Raw genomic sequence first — 13,644 nt, 5'->3', positions numbered from 1 at the left:
GTAAGGGCAGTGATGACTGAGGGCAACCTAAGACAGAGACCATTCTCAATTAATCAACGCCAAAAACAAAAGTTATCAGGAAACAATTTTTCCGCGATTTGGACTACCAAAAGGTATCAGGGTCGGTGGCGTGCGGTGCTGTAACTGTTGCATACCCTGACCTGCTTCCCGGGATGTGTGACAGTTGCGGCATGGCACGTTATTGAAACGTACTCTGCCCCCAGGAACTTTCGCTCCGCTAGTAAAAATGTGTAATTAATTAAATTAATGGTGGAGACTGGCACTAGAGACTGGGTCAAATTGCTGCTACCCTTTTGCAACTTCCCTATCCTGCCAGACTCTGCTTAGATGTCTGCCTTTTAGGGCTTCAAAGGCTTCCAGAAGAAGCAGCCCCTGGCTCTGCTCTCCGAGCAGCAGAAGATGAGTGACTGCGAGTTTGCCTATGTACACATGCTGGCTCAGGACTATCTGCTGTATATCCTGAAGACGCCGCAGCCTGGACTGGGATTGAGCAAGACGTCCAGGGTGCTGCAGAACGTCACCTTCTCCATCCAGCAAGAAGTGGAAGAGGCTCTGCAACCGTACCTGCACAATGTGCCTGTAGCGTCCGTCAAGACTGCCAGAACGATATTCAACCAAGTGATGGAAAAAGAGTTTGAGGATGGTGTCGTCAACTGGGGTAGGATTGTGACTATATTCGCATTCGAAGGGGTCCTGGCCAAGAAGCTCCTCCGGGAGCAGGCTGCTCCGGATGTGGACACTTTTAAGCCCATCCCTTATTTTGTGGCTGAGTTCATAACGAGGAGGATGGGAGAATGGTTAAGGCAAAACGGAGGCTGGGAAAATGGATTTGTAAAAAAGTTTATACATAATTCTGGTTAAAAGATTTTTCTGGAAGTTACCAAACAGATCTGTGTGATATTGTCATTGCTAAAGAAGAAGTATTGCTGACCCTTAGTAATATTATTTTAATTTTTACCCTGCATAATAAATAGGCTTCTTTAGTTTATTAAAAGTAAAATTGTTTATCACCCATGCCTTGGTCCTGACCCAGCAGTGCCAAAGTTTAAAAATGAAGGACATAAAAGAAAAGAGTATTTTTGGTAAGAAGGGCTAAAGAAAAAAAAGAGCTTTTTATATAAGGAAAGGACATGGTTTGTAAGAATAACTTTATCCGGATGGCTAGTTTACTCTAGACTAAAATGAAAGTGGTAAAATGTTTAAAGTAAGTTAAAGAGGGTGTGTGAAAGTCACAGTCACAAAAAGTATTTGGGTCAATTCAGCTAAACAGGCACCAGGTATCAACCCAAGTTTGTATGACTTCTTCAGGGATGTGCTTTCTGTTTTTGGTCTCTGTTGTATTTTCTGTTTTTAAATTCTGATGCCTTTTTGTAACTTTTTTTATCCTGCGGGGCATACTTCCCCTACCCTGCAGACTTGCTTCTGTGCTCATAAAATCGGCTGCAAGGCACAGAGATGTGCTTGTAAACCTGTGTCTGGCAGCGGATTTGGTGGGCGCCGGTAATGGGCAGCCCACATATTCCAATAATAATCACGTGGGAGGAAGAAACACCTGGGACATCTCCGGCCTGTTTTATGATCAGACTCCCCTACGAAACAAAGGACCGGGCGGAAGCGTATACTTAATTACCTCTTAATTCTAATTGTTACCAATGTGGGATTTTTAATTTCTTTCCAAAAGAATCTTAGCCATTGCAGGACCCTTAGTAAGATAGGGCCTGCTCCTCGGGGTATGCAACTGACCACTGGTTATATTCTAAACACCCTGCTCCCTTTCTTTATTTCAGGCCTTTACAAAATTTAAAAAGTAATTCCTAAAATTTTAAGATTAAAATTAGTTCAAAAAGAAAAGGAGGGAATGTGAGACCCTAAAACAATGTTAACAAGGGTAAAAGAAATTGGGTAGGTTTAAAATAAAGTTGCTTGTGAGCTAACTGCATACTGTTCTGCTTCTGTGCAAATTAGCTGGGCTTGCAAAATGCTTTTATAAGATAACTGAATTTTAGCTGAACTTGTAGCATGTGACGAATGTGTTAATGCTTTTATGAGATAATGGAGCATGTGATAATTATTTTAGGAGCTATGTTAAGTTTTTGGTCACGATGACCCTGTATTTGTGCTTGCTCAAGGATTTTGTTCCCTTACCCTGGAAAAACCCTTTATCTTGTGATTATTTGTCATGCTGTGGTTTATCTTGTGATCTTTTGTAATGCTGTGGAGATATGCTAATGTTGTGGTTTTAAGCCTTAAATACTCTGTGCGATTGATGATCGGGGCCTCTCTTCTCGCACTGCACCAGAGGGTGCTGTTGTGCTTTGAGACGGCCCATCTGCGCAGATGTAATAAACTTCCTCATGCTCTTTGCATCAATTGGAGTGGAATTCGTGTTTCTGGGGTCGGTAGAAGTGTGAGACACCTTTGGGGGTCTTACAATTTGAGTTTTCTGTTTTGTCGTTCCGTGATTGTACGTGTTGTGTCATTTGTTCTTTGTGTGTCTGTGTTTTTTTTTTTTATTTTCCCTTCCCTGACTTTTTCCTTTTGAGACTATGGGACAGAGATTAACCACCCCCTTGAGTTTGACTCTAGGACGTTGGAAGGAGGTGCAGGAACAGGCTTATAACTAGCCCGTGAAAGTGAGGAGGCGAAAGTGGGTGACACTGTGTTCCTCGGAGTGGCCTACTTTCAATGTAGGGTGGCCTTCTAACGAGTCTTTTTCCCATAGTCTCATCCTGCAGGTGAAAGATCGAATCTGCAAACCTGGTCAAGAAGAACACCTGGATCAGGTACCCTACGTTACAGTATGGGAGGACCTGATATCGGAGCCGCCCTATTGGGCTTCACCCTTCTTGCAGGACAAGAAGGACATAAATCGCTGCCCCCTCCTTCGGTTGTCCCGATGACTCCCGTCCCCGCCCCAACTGCGCTGGCGCCGCCCCCTACCTTTCCTGCCGTCTCTACCTTGTATCCCTTACAGGAGCTGAGAGAACAGAAGCCTCAGAGGCCCCCCCCCCCGTGCTGCCGGACAGCCAGGGGGACCTCCTGATGCTGGACCCTCCTCCTCCCTATGGACGTCAAGTGGCGAGGCACCCGCCGCCAGACTCTACCACGGAGTCTGAGGAAGGAACAACTCCCACTCCCGCTGACCCATTCTCATCACCCCCAAGCAGCCGATTGCAGTTGCATAGGGAAAGAGGGGAGGGGGTGTGGGGAATGGTCTTCCCAGGCTTTTCCCCTGAGGACGGTAGCTGGACAGATACAATATTGGCCGTTTTTTGCCTCTGACCTGTATAATTGGAAAACACATAACCCCTCTTTTTCACAGGATCCACAAGCCCTTACCGGACTCATAGAATCTATTTTACTAACACATCAGCCTACCTGGGATGATTGCCAGCAGCTCTTGCAGACTTTACTAACCACTAAAGAAAGGCAGAGGGTTTATTTGGAAGCCCGCAAAAATGTGCCAGGAAATGACAGGCGACCCACGCAGCTTCCAAATGAGATAGATGAGGATTTCCCCTTGACTAGGCCCAACTGGGACTTTAACACCGTGGCGGGAAGGGAAAGACTCAGACTCTACTGCCAGACTCTCCTGACCGGCTTGAGGCGAGCGGGGAGGTGCCCCACGAATCTGACAAAGGTTAGGGCCATTGTGCAGGAAAGCAAGGAAACCCCAGCAGGATTTTTAGAAAGACTGATGGAAGGGTACAGGATGTACACCCCCTTCGACCCTCTGGCCCCAGACCGGCAAGCCGAGGTCATCATGTCCTTTATTGGACAGTCGGCACCCTGACATCGGGGTGCACCTTCAGAGGCTGGAGGGGCTTCAGGGATATACATTGCCTGATTTAGTAAAGGAAGCAGAAAAGATTTTCAACAAACAAGAAACGCCCGAGGAAAGGGAAGACAGGCTAAGGCGGGAGCAGGATCGAAAGGAAAAACAGAGGGAAAAGTGTAGAGGGAAGGAACTGACTAGGATCCTGGCCACCATAGTTTCCAAAGCAGAGCAAGGGAGGACCAGGTCAGAAAGGGACCCGGGAGACCAGCAAAGGCCCTGTCTTGACTGAGAACAATGCGCGCTGGGCAAAAGAGTGCCCAAAGAAACAAGCTCGTCCGAGATCCATTCCTGTACTATCTCTGGAGAATGAAGACTAGCAAGGGGATCCGGTGGTGCATGACTGCCATCAAGTCCTTGCCAAAATCCACGGGACTCGAGCCGACCTGATCGACATTCCCCTGCCAAATGTGGACCATACCTGGTATACCGACGGGAGCAGCCTCCTGCAAGACGGCGAGAGAAGAGCCGGGGCAGCGGTGGTGGACGGCCGAACAAGGTCAGTAGTCTGGGCTTCTGCTCTGCCCCCGGAACCCCCACTCAGCAGGCAGAGCTGATCGCTCTGACCCAAGCACTCCACGCAGCCAAGGGAAAGCAGGTGAACATCTACATGGACAGCAGGTACACTTTTGCCACTGCCCATGTCCATGGGGAAATCTATAGGCGAAGGGGGCTCCTGACCTCCACGGGAAAGGACATTAAAAACAAATGGGAAATTTTAAACCTCCTAAAGGCCCTGCACCTGCTGCGAGAACTTAGTATCATCCACTGCTTGGGGCATCAGAAAGGAGGGGGTCCCGTGGAGGAGGGCAATCGGCTCGCAAAGTGGCTAAAGAGGCAGCCTCGACTAGCTAACTATTGGCCATAAAGGACTCTCCTAATGCAAGATGGACAAGGGTATTTCATCATTGGACTGGACACTCTCCTTCGGCAAATTATTGAGGCCTGTGTGCCCTGTGCTAAAGTAAACCCCAAGCACCTCAAACTCCCAGAGGGGGCCAGGATCAGAGGGGCACGACCTGGTGTAAACTGGGAGGTAGATTTTACAGAGATTTGCCCCAGCAGGTATGGAGTTAAATATTTTCTAGTATTTGTAGACACCTTCTCAGTATGGACAGAAGCCTTCCCGACCAAGAAAGAAACTGCGCTGGTAGTAGTCAAGAAAATCCTAAAAGAAATATTCCCCCAATTTGGACTACCAAAGGTACTGGGGTCAGACAACGGGCTGGCTTTCGTCTCCCGGGTAAGTCAGATGGTGGCACAGGTGTTGGAAATAGAGTGAAAGTTGTGCTGTGTTTATAGGGTAAGTCAGATGGTGGTACAGGTGTTGGGAATAGAGTAAAAGTTACATTGTGCTTATAGACCACAGAGTTCGGGTCAGGTAAAAAGAATAAAACTCTTAAGAAAATTTTAACAAAACTGGTCATGGAGACTGGCACTAGGGACTGGGTCAAATTGTTACCTATGGTGCTGTTCCGGGTTCGAAACACCCCCTCAGCCTTTGGCTTGACGCCCTATGAGATCCTGTATGGGGGGCCCCCACCCATTGCCGATCTGTTGGGTCCCAGCATTGATTCCTATGCTACCTCCCCTGGCTTGCAGATGCGGCTGCGCGCTTTGCAACTAGTCCAGGAGTATGTCTGGAAGCCATTAGCAGCAATCTATCAGCCCCAGAACATGGGAACTCCACACACCTTCCAGATCGGGGACCAGGTCACCTGAGGAGACATCAGGTGAAAAGCCTCGTACCTCACTGGAAAGGACCCTTCACCGTACTTTTAACAACCCCCACAGTGGTCAAGGTGGACGGCATAGCTGCCTGGGTGCACACCGCACACGTCAAGAGGGCAACTCCAGAGTCCCCAACAGAGGATCAGACCCTGACACAACCGGAAACGTGGAAATTGCAACGCACACAAAATCCCTTAAAGATAAGACTTTTTAAAACTGTGTAATACTTGAGACAACTGTAATAGTTTAATTAGGATCTGTTTTACTGTTATTCGAGAGCCTTTACCCTTCCCTTCAATACCATCCCCTGGCTAAAGTTCATTCCAGAGAAAGTGACTTAATCTCTCTGCCCCAGGCATTGCAGGAAACTGCTGGCTCTGCTTACGCCAGGGACCTCCCCTCCCTCTTGCTATTTTTCTGCCGCTTAATGATACCCTTGGGTTTAATAGCTCCATTAATTGCCCTCCCGCACAGCCTTTCCCTGTCCTTCCTGTCCCAATGGAAAATATTACTTGCCTTTATAAGCCTCCTAAAAATGATTCCTTTAACATTAATATGGCCTATACCATTTTACCGGCAAATTGGACTGGTAGCTGTGCGTATGCTATGCTTCTGCCCAATATAGACATTATTAGTGGAAATACCCCTGTCCCGATTCCTTCCTTCGATTATATTGCAGGAAGACAAAAACGAGCTGTACAATTCATTCCTATATTGGCTACGTTGAAAATTTCCACAGCTATGGCTACAGGATCCGCAGGACTAGGAGTTGCGGTCCAAAACTATAGAGATTTGTCCCAACAACTTATTAATGATGTACAATCCCTATCCTCCACCCTTCAGGACCTCCAAGATAAAATCGATTCCCTAGCGGAAGTGGTCTTACAAAAACCGTAGGGGCTTAGACTTGCTTGCCACCGAACAAGGAGGTATTTGTTTGGCTTTGCAGGAGAAGTGCTGTTTTTATGCTAACAAGTCCGGCATTGTTCGCGATAAAATAAAAACTCTCCAAGACGATCTGGAGCATCGCCCGGCATGCCATGACTGAAAACCCCCTGTGGACAGGATTCAATGGACTGCTTCCTTACCTGCTACCACTTCTAGGCCCTATTGCTGGTTTGCTTGTTACATTATCTGTGGGTCCTTGTATTTTTAATTAGCTGATGCAGTTTGTTCATGAACGCCTTTCAACCGTTCAGTCTCTGGTTATAACACAACAGTACCAAGTGCTAAAAACGGCGGAATCTAGCCTGTAAATTTTAGGATTAAAATTTGCACAAAAACAAAAAGGGGGGAATGAAAGACTTGTGAAAATTGTGAAAATTTACCAGAGTCTAACTTGCTGAAAAACAAGGAAGTTTCAAGAAAGGTCAGTTAGAAAATTTCAAGAAAGGTCAGTTTCTGGGAAACTGCAACTTAGCAGATAACAGGGAATACCAGTTTGGAAACTCCCCTTGTGCAATGGTTAAGATAAGTAAAACTGATGTGTACTGAGATAAGTAAAACTGCTGTATACGAAGATAAGTGAAATTACTGTAAACAAAAACCCCATTCCCCTTTGTATTCACTTGCTTAAGATGATTTTGTGGTTTTTGCCTTTAAATACTGCCTGTAACCCACGTCCAGTACCTCACTCTCTCAGGAGGGAGGGGTCCATTTTGCACAAAACGTAAATAAACCGCCTCTTGTGTTTGCATCGCTGGTGTCCGGAGTCTGAATTTCTGAGTCCCCAGGGTGCTACCCAGGACCCCGCCAGCTTTGAGTCCTTCAGTTTAATATCAAGATAGCATACAAATATTATGCACTCTTAGGCAAATGTGTTTTTTTAATTTTTTATTTTTAACTATGGATGTAAATAAATAACTGGATGACATGGAGTTCTATGTTTATGATTACTTCTGTCAATTTTAGTTCATGGGATTAGGGTTGCTGCTGGATTAGGAATGCTTAAATTTTTTTATCCATTGACTTCACACTAGTATTTACTGTGTCAGGCAATATCTTTCCTTAAATTCCTCTTCCTTGCCAAATTGAAAATTTCATGAGGGCAAGAAACATATTTGCACTGATATTATAACTCAGCATCTTAAACTCAAACACCCACAGAATTGTATAATTCAAAGCCAAATTTGGAATATGTCACTAATTCACAGTTCATGTGTCCACCAACCTCAGGTACAAAAAGCACAATGAAGCAGAAAATTAAAAAAAGCTTCCCCGAATAGCCAAAATACACATAACTGTTAGGAAACTGGTGCAGTTTTAGCCAGGTGGCCACTTGGCCCACCTACCTGAGCCAGGCTCCACCCCCATCCTAATGGGATTCACTGCTCCTGCTTCCCTGCCTGCCCTCAGCAAAGTTTTAAAAGGGCCTGTTCCTGAACACATGCTCTCAAGAGCTCCTCTCCTCCTCTCATCTCTCTTCTCCCTCCTCTCTGTCTCTCTCTCTTATAGTCTCCTTCTCTCTTTTTCCTTCACCACCCCTTTACTCCGGTCTGTAAGGTGTTTCCCTGTAAACCCTTTCCCTTACTCCAGTGTCCGGTGTGTTTTGCGACAGCTAACATTAATATATAACAATAAGGGACAAGTGGAGTCCTGCCACTGGCTCAGCACAATGGATCTTAAATAAACTCACTCTGTCTTGGCTACTCTGGTGAGAGTGGATGGCAAAGAGAAGAAGAAAGCAATAGATGTGAACAGTGAATAAGTGTAAAAGGCTCCAAACAGTGCTGCAGAGTTCTGTGGCCCCTAACTGAATGTGATATGCAAGCAAGCATTGTATTTTAATTTCTGGGAGACCGCCATTCTCTCAGTTGTCATGGAACCATAAGAACTGAACAACACAGTCAGAGCATTCAAGGCCAACATCCACAATTCATTTAGTGATAATGGAGCACAGTAGCTTGGCTTCATGGGTGCAACTAAGTCTCACTCAGTTGCTATATATTTCTTTTTGGAGCCACTGAAACTGAAGAGCACATGGGGTCAGAATGGGTAGAGGAGCATGGTGTGTGAGGGTCTCATGATGGAGGGAGCTGAGCAAACAGAGGGGTGGGGCATCTAGCATTATGGACATGAAGAGCAGAGGAGGGAGGGAGACAGGGATGACTTGTCTGCATTAAGTCTGATAGTCTCCTGGGTATAACTGATACAACATGAATGATGTGAATATAATGCTTACCCTAAAGGCACTTACAGTCCTGGTGGACAGATTACTAGGACATAGATAAGCACAAAACAATGTGAAAAAAGCTGTAGGTACACAATAGAACCACCTACATCATTTGTGGGTGCCATGCCCATGTCAGGTAGGAACCACTGGGTTAAGGTCAGATCTCAAAGGTAACAGAGCCCAGAAAATACACCATTGTCTGAAGTGAAAATAGGCACATGGTAGGCAGAGGCTTGGTAACTGAAGGCCAGAACATGTGTTACCAGTTGTGGAGGGGAGGAAGTTTTCAGGAGCAAGTTTTGTGGGTTCTTTTCATCAGCTTAGTTTAGAAATAAAAAGCCAGGAAACAATTTACAAAGAGGAAAAACTTTTACTTGACATAGAAAAGGAACTTTTATTTGATTGGCAGGGGATAGGAAAGATGATCCTAGAGGAGACCAGGAGGACTGCCTGAGCAAGGCACTGGCTGTTAGAAAGTGCTCAGCGTTTTTAAGTCATTACTGCTTTTTTTTTTCCATTGGGTCATTCAGTGGGGGTGCCCATTGGATGGGGGTTTCACATACTGTATACTGATTGGCTAGTGGTTCATGGAGATATCGGGGGTCTCCTGGAGCTGACCTTTCTCCCACTCAGGGGCTGAGCTTCCTTTTCTGCTGGCATAGCGGGTTTAAGCCTTGGCCCGAAGTGCCGGCATCCCATATGCGCTCCAGTTTGAGTCCCAGATTCTCCTCTTCAAATCTAGCTCTATGCTATGGCCTGGGATAGCAGTAGAATATGGCCCAAGTCCTTGGGCCCCTGCACCCACATGGGAGACCTAGAAGAAGCTCCTGCATCCTGGCTTTGGATCGGTGCAGCTCTGTCCATTGTGGCCATCTGGGGAGTGGACCAGCAGATGAAAGACCTCTCTCTCTGTCTCTATCTCTCTTTGTAACTCTTTCTTTCAAATAAATAAAATAAATCTTGAAAATAAATAAATAAATAAATAAAATCAAAAGGGTCACACAAAATAGCCAGGATCTCCTGGAACCATTCCTACTCTTTCAAGGGGTTCAACCCCTTCCCCTACCAACTCTAGCTGAAAGATTGCACCTGTCCTGAAGGTGTGATTTAAGGCTGCAAGGTCACACATGCAGCACAGGAAGCTGTAGTGGGGAGATGCGAGTAGGTCTGGAGACAGGCTTTCCAGCCACAGCTGACAGCTTGCTTGTGAAGGACATTTTACCTATGTTTTGAGGGGTCCACAGACCCCCAGCCCCATTGACAGCCTCCACATGGATCCTGACTGACTGGAAGTCTGTCAAACCCATCACTAACCTGGACAAGGCTGAGATCTCCTAGCTTCTCTGCTGGTCCTCAGTCTTTGCCAAGAGGCATAAACAAGAAAGAGAAGCTTCTCTGGCTTTGGCTAATGTGAGGGACTTTGGGAGCTCCCCAGATTTGAGGCCAGAATTGCTTTATCCTGAGGTTTCCTCCTTTATTTTCTTCTTAGTGTAAACCTCTCCTGCCACCAGATCTCCTACAGGCCCACACCGAAGGGCATGTGCTAATGGCATGTTAAATAAAGAGAATATTGAGGTGTCATCTAAATAGAAGATTCCTGAGTCAATAGTCACCTTGTGGGTGTACTGCAAGGTGAGAAAACTGAGACAGAGGACTTTGATCATGATCAACCTTAGTGTCTGCCTCAAAAAGCAAATACATAAATAAACAAACAAATAAATCCCTTTCACAGCTCAGAAGTGCCCAGCTTCCAACCTCCTGAGTACATGCTCCTGGAAAATGACAAGTCCCCTAAGACCAGAGGTGGGCAGGCACCATCTTGAAGCTCTAGAAACTATTTGAGTAGAAAATGCCCCACCCCACTAGAACCCATTGCTCAAAGGATACAGCATAAACCTTAGAAGGTGGCCTCATTGCACATTTGCCAATCGGGTAGGCCAGGCACAGAGGGCATGAAGGTGTGTTGTGTGCTGTAACCTAGTGGTCTGAAGCACTGGCCTCATGGTTGGAGAATTGTCATAGCAACAACATTATCAGGGGTGATATGGCAAGGGCACCCTGGAAAGGTGGGCTGCTCTCCTGACCCCATGTCCTTAGCCTTATGCTCCTCTGAACTTAGGGGAGCCTGAGTGCAAAAACCTAAGTAGGTGATGTTGTGAGTCTGGTTAATGTATGCAGGTTGTGGGTCATAGTGCCAACAGTATGTGCAACAGTGGGTGCTAGCCAATGCAGTCACCCACATGAATGACTGAGTGAGGGTTTCACAGCATAAGAGCAGGACATCATATTTCCCAGACAAACTAGGGAGTGAGTGAAGCAGGCTAACTTCTTGCCTGAGACTACTAGAGAAGGGGAGGAGAGATTTGCAGGTTAGAAACAGAGCAAAGAAATAGCAGATAGCACATTCCTTTTGCCCCTTCCTCAATATGCACACCAAAGATTAGCAGTTGACCTCTTCTTAAATCTGAGTTGGTGGTAGTAGTGATGTTGGACATTGTAAATGAAGGGCCCAATACAGCTATGTTTCTGCTCGTCTTTCCTGCAAATGTTCCAGCAAATGATATTTCCTTAAAACAAACATAGGCATGAACATAGCTTGAGGCTTGACTGCGAGTTCTTGAAAAATGTAAGTATACCATGTGAACTTGCAAGATGCTAAATGTGTGGCCCTCATGGGGGTTTGAGTACTGTCATTAGGGCTGGATTTTGTCACTGGTGGTTTGCACTGTTGTCTCTACTAGAGTCTCTGGCCACTTCTATGGAATTCACCCTTGTCAGACATTTCCTCAGGTTCCCAGTTAAAGGCACCAAACATGAATCCCTTTAGCTAGACTGAAATCTATATGAATTGTCACAGATTGTAATTGGCTATATTTTTATTACAGAATTTCTACCAGGGGCCTGTGCCATGACACAGTAGGTTAATCCTCCACCTGCAGTTGCTAGCATCCCATATGGGCACCGATTCTAGTCCCAGTTGCTCCACTTCCAGTCCATCTCTCTGCTATGGCCTGGGAAAGTAGTAGAAGATGGTCCAAGTCCTTGGGTGCCTGCACCCACCAGGGTGACCAGGAAAAAGTGCCTGGCCCCTGGCTTCAGATGGGCACAGCTCTTTTCTTTGCAGCCATTTGGTGGGTGGGTGAACCAACGGAAGGAAGACCTTTTTCTGTCTCTCCCTCTTACTGTAACTCTACCTCTCAAATAAAACAGATAAAAAAAAATTTAAAAAGAATTTGTACCAGAAATTGCTTTAATCAAAGTCTGCTTTATTCTGACTTCATCATACAGTGATGAAGCTAGGACAAAAATCTTTAGATCCATGTTGACCTCTCACCTAACAAGCAGGCCCTTATTTCTCTGCCTTGCCAATGCAGCCCCACCCTACCTTGATCAGCCCTGTCCTGCCTTGATTCTTGGACACAATGCTATAAAAAGATGCCTACTATCAGCCTAAGATCTCTTACTCCTCCTAAATTCTCTCCCCCTATTTCAACATCTTAGCCTCAGAGTCTAGCCTCAGCCCAACCCCTCACAGTTCACACTGTTATATCAAAGGAACTTTAAATCTAGCCCAAATTCTCCCTTTGTCTCACTAGCCCAGCTTTAGCTCAGACCTCCAAGCCCTCCCAGTTGTTTTGTGCTATATAAAACACTAGTCATTAAGGGAGGGGTTTCCCCTCTGCTGTGTATTCATTGGCAACTGTCTTAAATGCATTCACCTGGTAGTGAGCCCCTCCTAGGCTTTATTCTAAATAAACCTGGTCTGGAAGTGGCTTAATGCATTCCCCTCTTTTCTGACACACAGCATATATTGTGCAGGCTTGTGGTTGGAGATTAAAGTACCTCAACCTTTACCATTTAAAAGCCAATTTATAAACAGGACTTGTAATGTGGCTCCACTAATGTGTGCTTGTGATCTTAGAAATCCTCTTAGTTGCTTTTTTTAAAAGACTTATTTTATTTATTTGAAAGAGTTACAGAGAGAAGTAGAGACAGAGAGAGAGAGAGGTCTTCCATTCACTGGTTCACTCCCAAATCACTGCAATGGACAGAGCTGAATTAATCCAAAGCAGGAGCCAGGAGCTTCTTCTAGGTCTCCCTTGCTGGTGCAGGGGTCCAAGGACTTGGGCCATCTTCTACTGCTTTCCCAGGCCATAGCAGAGAGCTGGATCAGTAGAGGAGCAGCAAGGACTTGAACTGGTGCCTAAATGGGATGTAGGCACTGCAGGCTGGGGCTTTAACCCACTGTGCCAGGGCACCAGTCCCAGTCTTAGCTGATTTTATTGGGACATGGGTATCAAGATGGGAGCTGCTGGGAAGGCATTGATAGGTTTCCTTTATGAATTCTGTGGTGCCTCAATAAATTTTAGAGCACTTTGGTGATTTAAGCCCTTCAGATTAAAAGCTCATTAATAATTCCTGCTCAAAAATGCTGAAAACAATCAGCTATCTAGATCACAAAAGTTGCTAATTGTTTTCTCTCCAGATTGAAATTTCTATAGAGGACTTCATTTAAATTTTTTGGAGTGAAGTTTTCAAGAAGAGAAGACAAAGAGCTACATTTTTTTTCCTTGACTTAGCAGAACTTAGTTTTGAGAAGTAAGGGGAGTATGGAACCCAGTGACTGTTGATATCTACAGATGTGACCTCCTAATGAATACTCCCATGATTTTCTACAGCTTTTCTCTGTGAGTGAAATCAAGTGAGAAAGGACAGTATGCAAGCAAAAGGACTCTGGCCATCAATTTGTTGTCCATAGTAGAGACTGGGGTGCATGAAGAGTCTTTAAAAAGTCCATTAAAATGTCTATCAGTGGAAAAAAACCTAGGTACTGATTTTTTTAATGAAACAAAATTATCTTTTAATTCAATTTCCCCTATGAACT

At 45.4% G+C, this 13,644-nt stretch overlaps 1 protein-coding gene and 1 pseudogene across 1 annotated transcript; both read left to right on the top strand.

Annotated features, from left to right (window-relative positions):
• Nucleotides 1-371: 371 nt before the first annotated feature.
• Nucleotides 372-882, top strand: LOC133754520 (bcl-2-related protein A1-like). The gene has a single exon (XM_062184976.1). The coding sequence runs from the start codon at nucleotides 421-423 to the stop codon at nucleotides 880-882; it is 462 nt and encodes a 153-aa protein (XP_062040960.1). The 5' UTR covers nucleotides 372-420.
• Nucleotides 883-4,736: 3,854 nt separating this feature from the next.
• On the top strand, nucleotides 4,737-6,843 carry LOC133754512 (syncytin-2-like; annotated as a pseudogene).
• Nucleotides 6,844-13,644: the final 6,801 nt, after the last annotated feature.

Source organism: Lepus europaeus, unplaced genomic scaffold, assembly GCF_033115175.1.
Source record: "Lepus europaeus isolate LE1 unplaced genomic scaffold, mLepTim1.pri SCAFFOLD_129, whole genome shotgun sequence".
Classification (NCBI taxonomy): Eukaryota; Metazoa; Chordata; class Mammalia; order Lagomorpha; family Leporidae; genus Lepus; species Lepus europaeus.
Note: the sequence above shows the minus strand (reverse complement) of the source record. Positions and strands in the feature narration are given on the sequence as shown.